A 20,199-nucleotide genomic window follows, 5' to 3' on the forward strand; every position below is an offset into this window, starting at 1 on the left:
GTTTCCCCAAACATTATGATCATCTCTTATTCACTTAATGTGCATTTTTATAACAATTTAAGTGCTTTGCTTACATGCTAAGTGCAATCTCAGGTCTTGGAAGTTCTGATACACAGACATTGCCCAGTTTCCACATCTTCATTACACCACATCATCAATGTTCTTTGTGCACTTCACAAGTCCTTTGATGGTCGTGCTCCAGGCTATTTGAAGGATTCTATCAAGCATGTATGCTCTGGATTGCATGGCTAGAGCTGGTAAAGTCCTGTTTCCTGAGCTTATGCAGCATTGCTCTAGTTAATAAGTGGGATTCAGGAATCATTTTACCCCCAGGTACTTGAAGGAGAGAGCTTTACTTAGGGACAAGCTCCAACTGTCTCTTGGTAACTGAGAAAGTGTATTTTCTGCTACTTCTCTACATATTTCCTGCCTCTAAAAATATGCTATTTGAAGATGCAGTTTCTAATACTCACCAGTTCACCTGGGAACAGAGCTTGTATGCTATATTGATACCATACACGATTTCACAACCTTGTAACTCACCCATCGACTAAGCTTTCCAGTAACACTCAATTTACCTTGTTTAGCATTTTCACATGGACTGGTGGGTCTCCCTTGGATTAAGCTGAGAGGTGTTAAATCCATTTGTCCTACCAGCATTATCTCCTAAGGTTCTGTCGTCACCTAACCAGAATCTTTTGAGGTTAAACTGGAAGCACCATGTCCTTTATCTCCCTCATCCTTTCCCAGTACAAGTTTTTTCTCCTTCTCAGATTTTGTGACAGCCTGTGCTACTGATTTTGTAGGCTTCTCCCCAAGTTTTGCCATTTGCTGTGGCCACATCAGGCAAGCCAGACTGTTGGCATACTAGAAAGGTGCTGAGCCAGAGGATAGTGCATCCCAGCATGTGTTGGAACACTTGGCGCAGGCAGAGTGTGCCACCTGGAACAAAGCCGCAGAGATAAGCAGGAGTGGAGGCTGGCTGGCAGCACCTGGTCGGTAGGAGGAGAGCAGGAAGTCGTGAAGCACTGCTAGCAAATCAGGTCATTGTAAGGACATAAAAGGGAATGACATGGATAAGATACGTCCTGAGGAGGTGTGTGAAAGGGTGGTAGAAAGGACCCTGCACAGTTATTCTCAGGGGCTGGCTACACACACACCAGATGTAGCCTTGAGAATAAACTGTGCTGTCTTCAAGGCTACAAGACGAATAAAGAGTAGGAATTGTGCAATTATAGGAGTCTTTAATTTCGCAGTGAATGCCAGGCAGTAAACAGTGCCAGAATAGCAGTGCTCAGATATCCTCTGACAAGACAGAAAGCAGATTTCTGTATCGATTCAGTGTAACGTAAAACACAACATCATTTCAGACCTGGCTTCCGTGAATGGTGAGCCTGCTCCATCAGTCAGGGAACAGACCTGCCGGGAGGAGCAGACACCAAATGCAGAGCTGCAAGGAGAGAGGTGAGGGGAGAGGAGAAATGAACCAGCTGCAATCAAACCTCAAAAGTGAGTTTAACTCTGTTACAGTAAAGGTGATGAGGGGAACACGGAGAGTGAGGAGATGCCTAAGGAAACAGGAACAGCACAATAGAAATAATCCTTTAGATGAGGCTGCCAGTTTCTTAGACTAAAGCACTCAGTTCAGAGTTAAGGATGATGCGCTACAAACCAGGAGAAACTGCTGCTAAAGGTGAAGGTCAATCCCAAGGTTGGAGAGGAGATACAAGAGAAACTGTCCAGGCTGCATTAGACACAAGCATGACCAGGCTGCAGGACAGATATTAACCACATATTCTGAGAATAAATTCAGGCTAGTAAATCCATTGGTAATTTCAGAAGAGCCAAGTGCAAGCTCCCAAAATGCAGAGGCAGCAGAGGGTTGGGAGGTACTGCAATTGCTGAGAGTAGTAGTTCCTCATAGGGGAAGAAGGGGACCTTGACCTTGTCAAGGGATGAGGGAAGTAAGGTGAAATTTAATGGCAGAAAGGGCAGATTAAACACTTGGGGACTAGCAGCAAGGACATTTGCTATAAACTGATGAAATGAAGGCTACAAAGGAATAAAAAGACCTTACTGCACTGAAGGATGAATATGAAGCAGCAGCGTGATGCTTCTGTGAAAAAGGAATGGCACTATGCTAGGATGCATCAGACAAGTTATTTTTAGCAGAGACAGAAACATTATTGCCATTGCGCAAGGCATTGTGAGACTTCCTCCAGAATATACTTGCAGTTCTACATCCAGGAAGGATAAATTTCCACTGTACAGAGAAAAACTATTTGGATGCTGAGACAAACAAGCACAAGGTGACTAAGAATCTACTAAAAGAGTTTGGTTTGTTCTGGCCAGACAGGTGCTGAAAAGGGACAGATGTATTTCTGAAGAACCACTGAAAAAAATTGTAAATAAAAAATGCTAAGAAAATATGTAAAATGTACAATAATGGCAAAAAATATTTAACAAGTTTAGATGGTGAATTAGAGAGTTTATACCCCTGTCAGGATTGATGTTCTGGACCAGCCTTCCAAGAAAGGTAATGAGGCAGAAAAACCTGGATCAATTTAACACTCAGTTTGATAGAATTCCCTCCATTAATTCGTAAGTGAAGGAGCCCTGGAAATGGGCAGCTCAGCCTGGGATACAGATCCTGGAGTCAGCAGTGCTAAGGTTCTTTGGAGGAGGTGTTGCTTTACCCCAGGCTTCCAGGTTTCTTCTGGTCATTGTGATGATGAAGAATAACCAATTTCCCTCTTAATTTGCTTCTAAAGGTACCGAGTTTTTCCTTCCTTTGGGAAACTAAAGGCAAGCTCTAGGTCTCATGCATTGGTGCTCCTAGCATTACAGTCCCAGAGGTCTGCTCACACATGGGGCTTAACGCTCTTGCCAGATTAGGGTCAGGAGGGAATTTTCCTGGATTGACAGAAAAATTGTGGTTGCAGTTTTTGTGTGGTTTTGATTGAGGCCTTTTTGTTTTGTTTTTCTTTGCTTTGGGTTTTTACTTCCCCAAGTTCACATCTATTTTCTAGATCCTATGTAATTTTTTTTCATGAATTCTCTGCCATCGCCAAGCTGCAGACCAATGGTTCCTTAATCTCCCTGCCTGCTTCCTGTAGCATGTTACAGCTGCAGGTTTTTTCTAAGAGGAGTCTGAAAGCACTTGCAGCACCTGTTTTGTGGGGTGAGTGGAGCAGGTGTCCAGACTAGAGGCACCAACAGGATATTCACTGCATGCTTACTCCCAGCTGCAGACGCTGGACTACAGGGTGATGCTGGAGGACTGCCCCAGTGCGAACACAAACACAGTAACTGCAGCAGCGGCTCTAAGAGGGAACAGGGGCATTAACCCTGGCTCTCAGCTGTACAAACACAGATTTAAAGGACACACAACCACTGGCTGGCCTCCAGGGCTTACTTGCAGGCAGGCAGGGATTTGGGATGAGGGGTGTGTAAGAGAGCAGAGTAGGTGTGGTGAGAGTGAGGGAGCCCCAAACCTGCAGATGCTGCATGCCAAAGTGGCATGAGCACCTCTCCCAGCTCTCTGGGGCTCCTCTGAGCCTGCCTGCAGCAATCCCAGCACCAGACTGCCATGGTCACTCTCAGCAGGCACCCTGGAGCTGGGTACCCCTGTGAGGCTCCTGGTGGAGAGAGCCCAAATTGGGGAGGCACAGATATGCCACAGCAGCAACCTCTGCTTTGGGTCAGGAGCTCTGAGCCCTTGGGTGTGTTGAGTAAGTCTGAATCTCAAGGACTGGTGGTCCCAGAGACTGGAATGGGTGTCAACAGCAAGGACCATAACCAGGTTCCTGCCTGGCACCTCTGCCCACTGGGGTCCCTGTCAGCTTTCAGGATGAGTATGCTGAACATCTTAAGTGTGAATATCCTAAGCGTGGGAAAGCACACCCACCTCACAGCAATGTGGGTGCTCCGCACCTGGCAGCACCCAGCTCGTAGTCCCAGAATAACCTTTCCTGAGGATAAGGGACTCTGCTGTTGCCGAGGAAATGTTGAGCTCTGCAAAGCAACGAACACAAGGGCTCTGCAGCCTTCAGCCCCAGGCAGAGGTGTGCAAGGAGTGCTGCTGTCAGACTCTCCTCCTGCCCCACTGCCTTCTGCATATGGGGTCCAAACCAGTTTATGCACAGAGCACAAGCCCCTCATCTTGCAGGTTTTACCCACTATGAAAGACCAATCTGGATGCCCTTCTAGCTGCTTTCTAGCTTGGAGATCATGTTCAGAACATACTAATGCACGAGAGAATGAAAAGGGAAAGGGAGAAGGAAGGTATGAAATCAGCATCAATCCGTTAGATATTTGTTCCAGAAGAAGACTGTAGATAGCAGGGCCTGGTGCAGGAAGGGACAACTGCTGGAGATTGGAGTCTGTAGCAGGAACAGAAGGGGAAAGGCTGAGAGTGCCTTGAAGAGAAACAGAGTGAAAACCCCAGCTCTGCTTAGTGACCTCTTGGAAAACATCCTCTGTGTGTTTCCCAGCCATGGGCTGCTGGACCTAGGGGCAGAGCCACTCACACAGGCAGCACAGGATGCTGCTACTTGAGGGAGGAAGGTCGGCTGTCCTATGGTGAAGCGAATTTGTTTCCAAGAGAACTGGGGTTCCTACAAAGCCTCAGTTTTGCTCCTCACCTCTGGCTTGCCTGACAGGGTGAGCCATGTGCTCCAAATGCTTCTCCTTGCCACTGTCCCCAATTCTCTCCAGACAGCTCCCGCCAGCAGCCACGCTTCCAGAGAGCCAGCTCTGCACTGCTTTCCACACTCCTGCCTCCTCTTTGCAACAGTGCCTTTGCCACTGACTGGGTGGCAGGAAAACGCCTTTCTGCAACTCTCACACCCTTGACAACAAACCTTAAATCAATAACCAAGAACACAGGGACAGGTTATTGCTAACGGAAACCATTAAACTATAACACAGGGGGATAAAGCCAACCTCTAACACTCAGAAGATTTATAGATTTATAACACCCTGCACAACAGCAGGGTGTTAATTCTTTTGGCAACACAAACGCTTTCACACCCCCTGCCTTTCCTCACCCGCAGGAGCAGTGGGAGGAGAGGGGACCATGTGCAGCCCAGCTGTAGGAACACAAGGACACAGCCTTGTTCACACAACAATCAGCAGCACACATATTTGTGGTGACGCCATGCTCACTGGGCTGGCCAAATGCACACACCTAAGGTGCATGGAATAGCATATGCCGTGAGGTTCCTGGGGTTGCTGACAGCAGACATCCCCCATGCCCAGCTCCACCTTGCCTGTAACACTCCCCACTCCTGCCTGTCTCTTCAGCTGCACCACAGTTTCGAGGAAAGGCTGTAAAGAAACTTTCAGATCACCTAAAGTGTTTGTAGAAACCACCCCAGCTCTAAGGCACACAAACCCTTCCTCAGGCCTGAATCACCCAACAGCTTGAGAGTATTTTCGCAGCTGGTTTAACAGACATTCTCCTTGTAACACTTGCTTGGATCCACATGACCTCAGTACTGCTGTGGCAGCTCTGAGACCAGGGAGATGCTGGTCAGCAGCACCATCGATCCAGCAGTTCTGGGCAGGAGAGGGGCTGCAGGTGTGCTGCAGCCACAGGGCTTTGCATGAACTCACAGAAAGGGATGCACATCCTCCCCACAAGACCCCACTGGGCTCTGGCTGTCACCCCCTCCTTCGATGTCCCTGGAAGAACTGCATTACTGATTAACAGCCCCCTGCCTGCCTCCCCCTATCCTGCTCACACCCTTGCCTGCAGCTGCCTCCTTGGACTCTCCCTTGTGCAAATTCCAAGGCCAGGCAGGAGACAACAGGGTGGAAGCTCATTCAGGGCCCACCTGCAGGCAGCCTCACTGCAGGCAGGAGCAGGAGCACCTCTCTCCATCTAGGGGAGCAATGAGGGAAGAGATGGGCTCCAGCCACAGTGCCAGACCATAAGATTGCTGCAAAGCACCCAGGCACAGCCACAAAGGGCTCAGAGCCTTGAACATGATCCAAATGGCAACATCAGCATCAGCCTGGCTGAACCCCCCCCAGGTTTATTGCCCCTATTCCCCTCCCTGCTCTCACACTATTGGAGTAGGTGCTGCCTTCATCAAGGAAGGGATCTGAAGGGACTTTGACCACCCCCCTCCCACCCCAAACACCATGAGGAACCATGGGAGTGGCATGGGGGTCCATCCCCTGCCCATCGCTTCTCTCCACACCCTCCCAGCTCTGCACTGCCCAGTTAGGCAGCTGCAAGCTTCCCTAACTCAGGGTGTGTCAAGAGGGGGCTCAAATGGGCACCACTGCACCCTGTCCCAGTCCTGAAGCCAGGGCACTTGGTGCCAGCTTGGGGTTCCCAGTTAGCACTGCCACCTGCAAGAGACCAGCTCCACCTGCAAGGGACTCCCAAGCTTGTCCCAGCTGAGAAGCAGTCCAAAGGCAGGGCTTTTCTCTGACTGCCAGCACAAGAGCAGGGTGCAGGAAAGATGCTTGGCAGCAGTCCCAAGCATACTCCCTTGGAGGCTGCCTGTGATCGCTCTTCTCCTCCATGAGCTGCAATGCACTGAGGGGGCCTAGAAAGGCATCATCCATCCCTCCCTGCCACTGTCCATCGTTTCCTGCCAAGCACCATCACACTGCACACAGCTGTAACCTCTCTACAGTCACACAAACACCTCTCCCTCAGGGGAAATCCAGAGATGAGATGTCACTCCTCTCCTTCTGGCAAGCCAGAGCAAAGCCAAGGAGCAGGCTCGAAAGGGACAGGCAGACAGGGCAGTTGGCTCGGAGCAAGTGGAGCCCTGCCCGAGTTCTGGCCAAGGGCTACAGTCTGTTCCCAGCCCACTGACGGGAGCAGCGGTGGAGTATCTTGCACTGCCCCCCCGTGGCCATCGCGGGAGGTGCAGGTGACCCCCAAAACGGCTGGGAGCCTCGGGGTGCCAAGCCCTGCAGCCAAAAGAGCCCAAGAGACGGTCAGAGAGGTCCTCAGAGAGGCATTCACCCCGTGCCAGGCCATTGTGGGCTTCCACAGTGACAGTGATACACTTGGTGACCTCAATCCTGCCCCCCTCTTGTGCCCAGTCCACAACCTGTGCAGTATTTCATAGGGCCATATCACTGCAGAGTCCCTGGAGTCCTGAGAGGGGGACAGCCTGAACCCACACCTGGGAATAGCCCACGCAAAGGAGGAGACAAGGCAGTGCTGCTGTTTGGGCATCCGCATTTATTATATGTCTGGGGCAAGCCCAGGGCTGCCACTTGCCTGGACCGCTCCAGATGAAGGCCAACGACCCGTCCTCCTTAAATATTGGTTATAAAACAAATTTCTTTTTTTCCTTTTTCTTTTTATTAAAAACCTCATCTCTCTCTCCATACTTTTTTTGCCTTTTGTATTTGAGTATAAAAGTGGGGGCGGGTGCTCCGCCTTGCCTGTCGCTACCTCCGCAGGCTGCGCTGTGCCTGCCGCAGCAGAGTGTCGAAGTCCAGGGAGTCAAACTTGCTCTTGACAGGAGCTGGGTCGAAATCCTCCCGGTTTGAATCTGGAAGAGATGGGGAGAGGCTGTGTTGAGCCCATGGAAACACTGGCACAGTTCTGGCCATTCCCACAGCAAACTTCTTATCTTATTTCACATGCCAGCCTCTAGACCCAGAGTTGGGCCAGCCTCCAACACAGTGCTGGAGAGACAGGGAGCCCCCATTCAACCTCCCTTCAGGGCAAGACCGTTTCTGGATGTGGCTCTGCTGTCAACCCTGACTGACCCCAAGGATGGGGACTCCTACTCCTCTGGAAAGGAGAGAAGGACCCAGGGTGCCAATCCCCCAACTTTGGAGACTGTGCAACTCACCCAAGTCAGCATAGTTTCTCCTGCAGAACTGCCTGCGGCCACCAAAGCACAGGTCGAAGGGCTGCTCATCTGGGCGCCGCAGCTTGTGTCCACTCTCGATGGCAGCAAAGGCTTCCTCAGCATAGCGGTAGGTGACAAAGCCATAGTTATCCCTGACACCGGAGGAGATCAGCAGCAACAGTTACGTTTGACCCCCCTTGGTCTGCACCATCCCCTTGAGTAATGGGAAAAGGGCAAAGGAGTCATCCCTGGGAATGGACTGACCCATCTCCCCACTGCGCTTACCCCTCGGAGCGGAAATGCAGGGTACACTCCTCAATGTCCCCAAACACAGAGAAGCGGTGCCGCAGCTCCGACCGTGTCATTCTGCTGGGGATCTTGCCGATGAACACAACTCGCCGCTCCTCCTGCAGGCAGGGATGCCCTAGCCATGAGCAGGACCTCTCGGACATAGCACCCCCCTGCATGGCCACCCACCACACTGTGCCCCAGCCAGGGCCTCCCAGCAATGCTCCTGGCAAGGCTACGCCCCCATGGCTTTCTCAAGTGACAAAGGGGCTGTGGACCCCCAAATTTCCAGCCCTAGATTGCCAGCCCTCCATCACTCACTATTGCACGTTCCTTCTGGAGGATCCTCTGCCTTTGGTAGTGGTCCTGTGCATCATAACTGTATCTGTCAGGGCAGAAACCAGGCACATGAGCTAAGGAATCATGGGGGTGTCAGAAGATTGATTCCAAACACAAGGAATATCTTGAAGGAATGGGTCCATCCCTCCTCCACAGGAGGCTGGGAGATGGGTTGAGGAGAGCTCACACCCCCTCCCCTGCAGGGTGGCCACACTCACCTTCTCCACCTGTTACTCCTCCTGTGGGGTGAGGGGGAGCGGGACTGGCTGCGAGACGTGGACCTGGACGAGTAGGAGGATGTTGATGATGAGGATGAGGACCTGTCCCGGGACCTGCCACATGACCCACAGCTGGAGCGAGAGGAGGAGCTGTGGGAACATCTTGAGCGGTACCTGGGGGAAGGAGAGATACAGCTGAGCCCTCCCTTTGTCCAGCATCATGAGGCTCCAAAGGAGAAAAAGACCTCCATCATCCCCATGGTATCCAGCATCCCACTCAGACAGGACCCATCCCCAGGATGGGAAAGCCTCTGCCCAAGATTGCCAGGGCAGTAACAACACTACAGAAATGTTGCTCCACTTGGCTCCCAATGCCACAGAGAAAAGAGAGCAGGCTCACAGGAGGCACAGCTTCTAAAGAGCAAGAAATAGTCATGGGGGAACTGTGAAGCACAGGGCTGTGCCTGGGAGGGCCCAGGAAGGGCCAGGACTTCTGTGCTGAGCCCCACACGATGCACAGGACAACAATGGAGCCATCGCATCCATGTCGTGCTCAACAGCTGTGTGAACGGAGACTGCAAGAGCTTCTCCAGCAGGGCCAGGGAAAGCTTAAGGACAGCAGGACCGGAACACCTCTGGGATTAAGCTGTGCTGCCTCCAGCCAGAAGCCCAGTCCCTCTCCAGACATGCTGGCCATAGGTGGTCCCTGCCATGGGCAAACCCCGGCCTGGCAGGGCATGCTGCCTGGCTCTGCTACGTATTCTCCTGGAGGACTGCAAGTCAGGATGGCACAGTACATGGGGACATTATCCAGCACAAGACCAGCTGATTTGCCAGACACGTTGCTTGACAGTCCCAAAGCTGCACATCCATGGAACATGGCATTTATATACCTGCTCTTTCCAGCTCCAGCCTCTGCATTTACTGGCCATCTATGGAGGAGTCCTCGTTGGACAGGCCCCTCATGCCCAGGGACATCACCAGAACTGGCTGAACACCAGGAGAATGACAGAAAGAGAAACCCTTCACCAGCTCCAGTGCCTCCCAGCCCAGCTGGGACAGGTTGCACATCACTCAGATGCACAAGGACTCTGAAAGAAATGCATCCCACAGGGACCAAGGTGTCCCACTTTCCTACACAGCCACCTCCATAAGGAGAACAGGGAGCCTCCAAGGCTGCCAAGGCAGACAGGTTTTTCCCTGCTTGCCTCCAGCAGCTCCCTCAAGAACTCCACTGTGGCTCCTCTCATTTGAGCACCAAGGGCTGCAGCAGCCCCACAGCACAAATATGAACACCTGCCATAATACCCCAGAAAAAGCATCCAAAAGCAAAGATGCAGCCAAGGACTTGTAGCACGGACTGTGTGTTCCAGAAGGAGTATGGAAGCCTGGCTCAGTCGTGGCTTTGCAGGCACACCAGCCCAGATGTGGGCTTCAGCCAGACATGGCTGGGCAGGGTGTTGCTGCAGCTCCCCCAGCCTCTGTGAGTCAAGCATCTCTTCAGAAGGGCCACAAGGACAAAAAGAACAAATCCAGCCATCTAGTAGAACCATAAAGATGTGTCTGTGCACCTGACCACCCACTGGACAACTGCCCCAAGAGCAAGCAACAATCCACTGCTTACCGTCGCCACCGCTTGGGGGGTGGAGAGAGCGACCGTGACCGGGATCGGGAGGACGAGGATGAAGACGAAGACGAGGACTCGCTAGCTCCATCCGAACTGGAGCTGAAAGAACGGCTGGCGCGGCTCCGGCCAACCCTCCAGCTGTCAGTGGAGGGGCTGGGTGAGTCCTGGGGTCTCCGGTAGCAGCGCAGGGACCTCTTGGCAGCAGCATGGCTGGGCTGGGCACTGGGAGTCCGCACCTCCTGATCCCGGCAGGGGGATGCAGCTGGAGACAGGAGCACTGAGGTGGGGGGACTGCTACACCCAGTGGTGGCCTTGTTGGGGATGGTAGTCCGATAATCCAGGGGAGCTAGGCAGGCCATCCCCACGGGCTCCTGGCTGTGCCCCATGGTGGTGTTAGAGGCTGGTGGGATGGGCTCAGGTTGGTTCAGCGTCCGTTTGGTTAAGGAGGAGATGGGTTTGATAGTGATGTCTCGGTGGTGTTTGACATTCCAGCGGGAGCCACCCTTGGCAGGAGGCTGCGTGCCAGGGATACTGCTGCTCTCAGGCTGTGGTGTACCCAGGATGCAGTAGTCATGGTCTCCCGAGCAGACGTGGCTGGGGGCTGTGCCAGCAGGGGCTGGTACCATGCTCTTCACCTGGATCTTGTTTGAGGGCAGTGGCTTGGCTTTCATCAGCTTGGTTGTCTTCTGGGTCCCTTCCTGGGGCATGGACCCAGGTGACTTGGTCTTGGCCAGCAGTGAAACAGCAGGCAAAGGCTTCCAGAGCTGGTGGGGAGGTGTCGCTGGGGGCGTGAGGCCTGAGAGAACACCAGAATGCTTACAAGAGCAGCCCTTTGCTGCAACCCACCCAGCTGGGGCTCCCTCATGTTCTGGCCCCCCTCACTCCCCAGGGTGCCCCCTAGACACACAACAGCCCTGCCAGGACCTGGCAGACTCCCCTGCCTCGCCCTAAGTATTCATTACCTGCCACATTGGCCAGCTCAGAGGCCTGCAGGCCATCCAGGGGCTTCCTGTCCTGCTGGGTTGGTGCATCTTGCTGGGTCTCGGGCCTGAGAATGGGAAAGGAGCCTTGTCAAACACAGCAGGCAAAGCCCAGCCCCTCTCCCCACACCTGGGGCACCCACTCAATCTGCCCCACTGGCCAGTTCACGAGGACAGAAGATCCAAGAGAGCTGCAAGGATAAAACTTGCACAGCCCAATCATGCCCATCCCAGTTTTTCCCCCCTCAATGCCAGCTCTGTCACAGTCCAGTGACAAACTCAGCCCCTCCTGGGCCAACAGACACAGCCCCAGCACATTTCAAACCCTGCCAGGACTGAAAGCTGCCCTGTGCCCTTGCTCTGCTGGGCTCCACACTGGGCACCGCTGCCAAGGTCTTGGTACTCACCCAGAGCTCCCCATTAGCTGCCTTTCCTCAGGGGGCTGTACAGGAGTTTCCTCCTTCTTGGCTGAAAAGAGAACAGGTAGGTGAGAGTGGCAACAAGTGGGGGCCACAGAGCACCCCAGGAACAGCTCGGAAGCGGTTTCACAGCACCTGAAACCCCGCTCCCTGAAGATAGGAGCTGCACATCCCTTTTCCTTCACAGATACTTCCACCACCCCCTTGGTTGCCCTGAGGACCCCCAGGCGTTTCCAGAGGCCAAGGAGATGAAGGCAGAGACAGGACAATACACCTGGGCAGGGTAACACGAGCCCACAGACAGCAGCATCTCAGCCCTCCCACTACCACCCTGCCACAGGGAGCATGGACAGCCCAGGGAGGCCAGCATGGCATGGAGGGAGCCCTGCAGGGGATGGCAGGCCAGATCCGCACCTTCAGACTTCTCAAACTGCTCCAGCAGGCTGGACAGGTCAGTGGCTTCAATCCCTGGGCCAGGAGAAAGCACAGCAAGTCAGATCAGCTAGAATTCTCCCAGCACCATAGCGATGCACCCCCGCCCCATTCTCCCCCTGCATCAGCCTCCCTGGATGGTGGGGCAAGCACTGGGGAGGAGAAGCAGTGACAGAGCTTGCAGCAGCTCTGTGTCTCCCGCAGCAGGGACAGGAGCACCCAGCTCTGCAGTCCCAGAAGGGAGTAGTTTCAGGACAGCTAGCCCAGACCATCCATTGGAGGCAACATCCTAGCAGAGTACTGGGAAGACACTGCAAGCCTGTGGGCATAGCTTTGCCACCCTCGCCCCCAGGAAACTGGTCCTGCTACCCAGGTTGCCAGCAGCACCGCAGCCTTGCTGGCTGGTGACACTCAACCCGGCATCCTGCAGCCCTCCCACTCACCGATCTCGCTGATGAAGGCTTGCACGATGTCCTTGCTGCTGTCGCTGCGCTGGGCTGGGCTGAGGAGCGGCTGGTGCCTCCATGGCTGCACAGTGGGTGCCTTGGTGGGAAGGCTGCTCTCTCGACCTGCTTTCGGTGGTGGTGCCACAGCCTGGGAGGTGGATTTTTGGCCAGGCGACTCCTGCCCAGCAGCTGCCTTGGGCTCCAGCAGGGCTTTCTCCACTGCCTCCTTGCCTGGCCCTGCAGCCTTCTCCATGGCGTGGGTGTCAGGGGACTCCACAACAGGGGCAGGAGACACCTCTGCTGGACAGCAGATGGCAGCTGGGGGTGCCTTTGGGACCTGGTTGGGAGTTGCAGCCTGGGGCTCCTCCAGAGGCTGGGTGGGGACAGCCTGGGGGACTGGCACTGCAGGAGGGACTCTGCTGGGCTGGGCAGTGGCAGCTGAGGGGGCTGGCAGGGGCTGGGTTGGGGCTGGAGTCAGAGGGGCCTTGGGGAGAGAGCTCTCTCCTGCCAGCCGTGCCTGCCTCCTGGGGTCTGACACCCTGCCAGTTGCTGGCCTGGCCGGGCCACCTGCAGCCCCCGTGTCGCTGGCCGGGGTAGTGGGCAACTGGACAGGGAAGGCTGGTGGCTCTGGGCAGCTGAGCAGAGGGGTGGCAGGAGGCTGCCCAGGCAGAAGGGCTGTGCCAGGGTGGCTGCCAGCTGGGAAGGCAGTCGTGACCTGCACTGCTGCTCCGGAGTCCCTGTACGCAAGGGAAGGCACCGGAGGTGGCATGGGGATTCCTGGCCAGTAGGATGGTGGTGCCCACCCAACTGGGGCATAGGGGCCACCTGGGCCAAACAGAGGCGGGGGTGGCACAGGTGGAGGGGGCCAGGCCATGGCTGGAGGTGGGAGGCCAGGCACCACGTGAAAAGTACTGGAGGAGCTGGCACTGGGTGGTGGGGGCAAACCATGGCAGCCCATGGGCTGCGGGGTGAAGCAGGGCCAGGAAGGCACTGGTGGGTAAAGGGCATAAGCACCGGCAGAGGCTGGCGGCATCCCGGTGGGGGCCACCCCAGCGGCTGGGGGCACGTTGGGTGCTACAAAAGGCATTGGCGTTGATGGGGGTGGTGGAGCCATAGTGGGTGCTGGGGCTGAAGTCAGAGCAGTGGGAGCTTTGCCAGCAGGAGGAAGGACAGCAGCAGGGCTGGTGGGTTTGTCTGGTCCCTTCTGAGCACCATCTGCCTCAGTGGCAGAGCGCATGGGTGACACCAGGCAGGGGATCTCTGCCAGCTCTGTCGGAGGCTCAGGGACACTGGGCCACTTGCTGGCCACTTCCTTCTTGCCTTCCTGGCTGCCACCCATGTTGGGCTGACGGTGCAGCATGCGGATGCGGTACTCCCGTAGGCTTAGGGCCTTGGGTTTGGCTTCCTTAGGCAGGCCCTCACTCGGCTCTGCTGCTGGCAGGCTCTGGGCAGGCTCCAGCCCCACACCTTGCTCTGGGGGCTGAGAGGCAGCCTCCGAGACCCCACTGCTCTGTTCAGCAGATGGCTGTGCATCTTCCTGGCTCTCAGTCTGGTATGTCAGGCTGGGACATGCAGCTGCTGGCTGCCCCTCCATGCTTGGTGCAGTCTTCTCTAGGGGCACCAGAGTCTTGTTCTTCTCCAGGGCCACATTCACCATTTCTGGTGCTGGCTCCTTCTGCAGCTCCTGCTTCACCTTCTTGGGGAGGAAGGCCCCTGCTGTGCTCCGAGGCCTGCCCCGGGGTCGCGGTGCCCGCTCAGCATGCAGCTCCATCTGCCCCTCCTTCCGGGCTCGTTCCAGCTGCTGTGCCAGGAAGTCTGAGACCTGAACAGAGGGACACGCTGCCCGCTGCCGGCTGATGGCTGGCTGGACAAGAGGCTGTCCAGAGCCAGTGGAACGGAGCCGGTGGGCTACACAATCCCTGCCAGGCCTGGCCTGCTTGCTTTGGTCCTCCTCTGCTTTCTTTTTCCGACTCTTCCTTGCTCTCTCACGGCCCCGTCCCTTCTCAGAGCATTCACGTTTTCCACCTGCTGGGGCCTCTGTGCTGTGCCAGGAGCTGCTGTTGGGATGCGAGGCTCCACGTGCTGCTGTCTCCGGTGGGGAGGTGCCCTCTGGGGTACTGCATGAAGGCTCCTTCCCAGGCAGTTTCTCCTCCTCCTCCTCTTCCACCCCATTTTCCTGGGTTGGAGCTCCTGGCAGGTCCCCTTGATCTTCTGGGATTGACTCTCTAGTACTCTCTTCTGCTGCCAGGAGCTGGGGCTCCAGGTCATGGGAGCTGGGAGTGAAGGGCTGCAGGACCACAGGGATCTCCACACTCTCTCCCTCGCCAGGCACAATTTCCAGCAAGACAGGACTGCTCAGAAGTTCCTTGGCTACAGGCTCAGTGTCAGGGTCCAGGCACACAGTGAAGGTGGGCAGGCAGTAGGGGTGCATGGACTTCACGAGCTCACTCAGGGACACATCACCTGTGTTGATGATGCAGGGGTCTTCATGCTCCTCCAGCACTGCCCCAGCCTTGCTCACACAGAAATCCACAGCCTCCATGCTGCTGTCTAGCTCCAGGCTCAAGGTTGCCTCCTCCTCTTCTTCCTCCCCATCACTGCGCTGAGGCAGGGGCTGCTCTCGGGCTCGGTTCCGGCCCACCTTCCGCTCCACCCTCGGGGTGCTGCAGACTTGCTTCTTTGGCAGCATTGGGTCCTCCAGGCCATGAGCAGCACGGTCCCAGGCCAGTTCTGTGTCAGTCTGGGAAGGGGGACCACAGCAAACATCAGTTCTTGGGCTTTTACCAGCGCCCCCCCAGGACAGCCAACTGTGGGTCTACTGCAACTCTACAGCAAAGCCCCATGGCAGACAAAAAGCTGGGACACATTTGACCTGCCCAGTAAGACACAACAGAGCTGGAAACCCGACACTCCTATGGGAGCATCCCCAGTCCCTGGCACCCACCACCTCAGGAAGACCCTGCTCCCACTGCTACTGGTGCCTTGCAAAAGCATCTCTTCCTGGAAAGGATGCCTGTGCCAGGAGGGAAGGCTGGGGCTGGGGGCTGCAGCAGGGACAGTTATCCCAGCACCACCCCAACACTGCTGCCTCAGCTTCCCCTGCTCAGCTGCTCACCTTCCCAACCACAGAGACACTGCTGCTGCTGCTGAGAGGCCTGAGAGTCTTAGGCTGTTCCAGGGTAGGGCTCTCGCACTCCAGCAACGGGCGGGATAAGGTGAGAAACTTCTGAAACTGGAAAGATGGACAGAAAATGAGACAGTGGCAGGTCCATGCTGCTGGAGGGGACAGGCCATGCCCAGCCCCACAGTGCCCACGTGCTTCACCCCACAGAGCCCAAGAGGAAACAGCTCTGTTTCACCCACAACACACACAGCTCCCATTGGGGACATGCTTCTCCCCAAAGCCTCTGGCACATCTTTGGCTCTACATAAAGACCCAAGGCGAAGGCATGGCCCCCCCAGAGCCCTTCTCTCACATTGGAACCATCATGAGAGTACATCTCAGAGTACTGGGGACCAGGGTCCTACTATTTCAGGGCACCATCATGCTAGGACCTAGCAGAGCCCTGCCTGAACATCTTCCCATGGGCTCTGGGGGTCAGGCTGGATCTGCCCCCCAACTCACCGAGGGATTCTCCCGCTCACGAGGCGAGGTCAGCAGCTCGGCATCCATGATGGTGTCAAAGGGGGACAGGGTCTCATCATCCGTGCTGTCCAGGATCTCTGTGATGGCAGTCAGCAGGGACAGCTCGTTCTGTGCATCCAGGCAGGCCCTGCTCTGCTGCAAGGGTAGGGACATTCTCAGAGGGCAATGGGATACAACCACAAGACCTGGACATGGAGGACGCTGCCACCACTCCCACCCATGCCACCACCAGGGCCAGCCCGGCCGCCACATCCTGCATCTGTGTGTGAGCTCCCACCTCGCTCAGAGAAAGATCCTCAATGATGGAGATCACAGAGGAGTCGAGATAGTTCTGCATTGTCCCCAGGATCTCTTCAGCTTCTAAGATGGTTTCTGCATCCAACGATGTTAAATTCAGGTCATCCTCCTCAATGGAAAAGCACTGTCGAGGAGTGTGGGGAGCCAGGTTAACACTTTGCACAGCCCCACTACCAGCACTGATCTCCTTGCAGTACACACGTGCTCCCAACAACCTGCACTACAAATAGTGGCTGGGCACCCCCAGCACCCCAAACATGCAGGGGAAGCAGGTGGGACACAGCTGCAGATCAGAAGGTGGCACAGGGGACCTTCCCCCTTGCTTTCAGGAGAGTCCACTGCACAAAGACTTGTGCTGCTTTCATCCCGAGACCCTTCTGATTACCCAGGATGCCTCCACACCAAAAATTTCTGCCTGATTCACTCTGCATGACTGGGAAAGATGAATGGATAAAACCCCCAGGCTCTGCCCAACACCACACACTGGTCATGCAGGACAGGGAGGGGACAGGCAGGCTCCCACCACCTCATGGACTGTCACGTGCTCCTCCAATTCCAGTTGTTGGCGCTTCAGATAAGCCCAAAACCATTACGAAATTCATAACAAAAGTGCAGGAGTCAGCAACAGGGGTGCAGCCAGCTGCTACTGCCAGAGTCCTACCCCAATACCTCTGCTGCAGGCTACAAGGGGACATGGTCTGTGCTTGCAATCCAGGACCAAACCAGCTTTGTTACTCTTCCTCCTTCAAATTCCCAACCCCACATCCTTTCCAGTCCCCCAGCCACCTCCAGGGATGCTTGGGTAATTCTGAATAACTTCAAGAAAGTATTTGCACCGCACTCCAGGGTGCCACACAATTGTGCTGCAGGATGTCCAGATGCTGGGCGAGGCAGCTGAGCAGAGCTGCAGGACATACAGAGCAGAGCAGCAGCACAGATGTGTTACCGGCACGAGACAGGATGTGAATTCCTGTTTGTAGATGGGCTTAGGCAGAGAGATAATGGAGACTGGGAAGATAAGGCCACCAAGGACAGAGCCCTGGGAGAGTACACCTCCCTCCCAAAGCTAGCTAGGAGCAGCCTGTGACCCATCTTCCTGCCCTTGGAGCAGCACCAGCACTGTGAGAATACAGCTGAACCTTGGGGGATGCACATCTGATGCAGCTCGTGTTTCACATAGGTACCACAGCTGGCATGAGCCTATGCCCATGCAGAACAAAATGTACCTTGTCCCTATAGAGAACCTGCTAATAATTTGAGATCCTCTTCTAGCAAGCAGTAAACTGAACCAGAGAGACAGCAGGAATTTCATTAAATAGGTGTTTCTAAAATACGACAGCACCAAAGCCACATGCCCAAACCCCTGGTCCCTGGGGCTCTTCAGAGACTTGCTCCGGTAAGACAGAGCAGGCACCTCTGGCCACAGCACAGCCAGGAGCCCTGTGCAACCTTAGAACACAGGCACCCCAAGACCAGGCTGGGAATCAAAGCCGGAACACCCACAGCAATGCCCCGAAGCTACTCATCCCAAATTGCCCTGGTCTGTGACGTGGGAGCCCGAAAGACCAGGAGTCTGCAGTGCTTTGGGGCTCAGCAGGCAGCTTGGCAGCCCAGACTAGCCTCTCCCAGGGCCCTCTACCTGGAAGTGGAGCCCACCAGTGACACCAGGACACCACTCCACCCCACCATGCAGATCAGGCTATGGAGCAGTTTTAGAGCAGTTTTACCACTCAGCATCTCCAGTCCCCTCCCTCGCCAGTGCTGGCTGTCGGTCAGAGCACAGCGCAGAGCCTGCTGGCAGCCCTCTAGGCGCAGCCTGGCTGTGATTCCCGGCCAATCCTCATGCAGATACTGGGAGAACATCCAGGCTCACACACCCAGCCCCGGCGTGCAACCCTGAGTCAGCGGTGACCGGCAGGCAGAAGCACCCGGGCCACCGGAGCAGCCAGCAGGATGGAGCATCAGCAGCCCAAGGACGTGGGGATCATCTGACCCCTGCCTGGTGATGGCGAAGGGAACCGGGGGACACCCCGGGGCTGCACAGCCCTGCCCATCTAGCCACAGGGCTGGCTCTCCCCAAGGAAAGCATGTAATAAGAGGTTTCCAGCTGTAATCAGCGCTGGACATTTGGAGGGAGGGAAGTAAAACCCTTCCACTCAAATGGCCTCTTCCTGCGGCTCCTGCCCGCAGCCCGGGAGGGAGGGAGGGAAACCTCGCATGCCTTCCTCGACTCCCTTGACTCAGCGCCTTGCAACAAGGAGTCCCACAGCCGTGAGTCACCGGCCTGGGCTGTGACTCCCTTTGATCCACCTGGGGACAGGCACCTCCTGCAGCCCTCATCGCTTGAGCATCGCTTGGCTTGTGCGTCGGGGCGGGGGTACAAACCAGCCCAGCCTGCTCCTGTGTCCCTGCCCGCTCTCCTCCCTGCCAGAGACCCCTGTCACTCCTCACCCGGAGGAGAGGGGGAAACCCCCGTGCCTTTCACAGCTCCCTGTGTTTGCTTCACAGCAGCGCAGCGGGGAAGAGGGTCACGGGAACGTTCAAGGACAGGCTTCAGCTCTGGCCACGCTGTGCCCAAGCAACCAGCACTGCCGGGGAGAAGGGAGGATGCCCACAGCCTCAGAGAGGGCTTTGGCACGCGAGGTGCTGGGATTGCAGCTAACTGCTTGCAATGGACACAGTCTAAGCGTGGCCACTAGCTCTTGCGGCACCCACCCGGCGCAGGGTACACCACTGCGCTCGCTGCTCTGGTCCCCGGAAGGGACAACGGAGGCCCCCGCAGGCCGCTGGTGACACGTGTGCCCGGCGTGCTGCGGCTACGCCCCGAGCACAGGGCGGCCATGGTCTCCGGCTGACTGCCAAGGCCGCTCTTACAGCGCCGGAGCTGCCGGCAAGAGCGTGGGGTGATCCCGGGAAGCCGGGGGGCTCTGCCCGGTCAGCGCGGCACAGCCAGATGATGCTCCGTGGATTCCTCTGCTGCTTTCGGAAAACATCAGCCGGGAACACACCCCTATTCCCCCATATGCAGCCCACTCTGCTCGCGTCGGGGAGGGGCGAGACGGGGTCGGCATCCTCCAGCCCGGGCTCGGCATGGCGGGGGGGGGGTGTTCTCCCCTGCAGCCCCTCGGCCACACAGGAGGACCCTGGCGGAGGCAGAAGCCTAAGGCTTCCCACAAAAAATCCCGACAAACGCACAGCGCAGGTGCCCTCGAGTCCCCTCCTGGGGTGCTGCATCCCCACGCTCCCCGTCCAGACAGCAGCGCACTCGCACCCAGCCCAGCCCCGGCAGGGCCCACTGAGGCCGGTGACAGCGGCAGCGCCGCTCCCCACACCTGCCCCGGCGCGGGAGCTTCTTGCTACGGGATAAGCCCCGGGTACGGCTCGGGGAACCTCCCCTGGCCCGGCGCGGGCCACATTCTGCACCCTAAGCTCCTGCCGCCGAAACCGGCGGGTGTCGGTGTCCCAAACCGCGCCAGCCCAAGCTCCCCACGGCCGCAGGTGCCAGAGGGCGGCGCCGGGATGGAGGGACCGTGGGGGAATGACTCGGGCGGCATCCCTCTGCCCCTCACTACCCAAGGCCAGGGTGTCTCCCGCAGGGGGCACCAAGCCACCCGTCCCGCAGAGTCCCGTGGCCGTGGCGGCCCCCCCGCCCCAGAATCTCCGCGCCCACACCCC

General features: G+C 56.4%; 1 protein-coding gene across 2 annotated transcripts; it reads right to left on the minus strand.

The window, feature by feature from the left end:
• Positions 1 to 7,190: 7,190 nt before the first annotated feature.
• Positions 7,191 to 19,603, minus strand: LOC121673119 (peroxisome proliferator-activated receptor gamma coactivator-related protein 1-like). 2 transcript variants are annotated; one of them, XM_042046190.1, is made up of 13 exons: positions 16,505 to 19,603; positions 16,207 to 16,359; positions 15,697 to 15,813; positions 12,579 to 15,321; positions 12,118 to 12,171; positions 11,692 to 11,752; positions 11,267 to 11,352; positions 10,302 to 11,100; positions 8,678 to 8,851; positions 8,442 to 8,505; positions 8,118 to 8,239; positions 7,833 to 7,984; positions 7,191 to 7,526 (listed from the first exon to the last, which is right to left on the minus strand). In XM_042046190.1, exons 1-13 carry the CDS (start codon positions 16,562 to 16,564, stop codon positions 7,423 to 7,425), a joined length of 4,689 nt encoding a protein of 1,562 aa, XP_041902124.1. In that variant the 5' UTR covers positions 16,565 to 19,603; the 3' UTR covers positions 7,191 to 7,422. The 2 variants fall into 2 exon arrangements, with proteins under 2 accessions (XP_041902124.1, XP_041902123.1); XM_042046189.1 differs by having other exon boundaries at positions 16,207 to 16,362; positions 16,505 to 19,602.
• Between the last annotated feature and the right edge of the window lie 596 nt (positions 19,604 to 20,199).

The sequence above is a fragment of the Corvus kubaryi genome, unplaced genomic scaffold (assembly GCF_017639235.1).
Source record: "Corvus kubaryi isolate FWS band 111438036 unplaced genomic scaffold, C.kubaryi_AGA036_p1.0 65205, whole genome shotgun sequence".
Taxonomy (NCBI): Eukaryota; Metazoa; Chordata; class Aves; order Passeriformes; family Corvidae; genus Corvus; species Corvus kubaryi.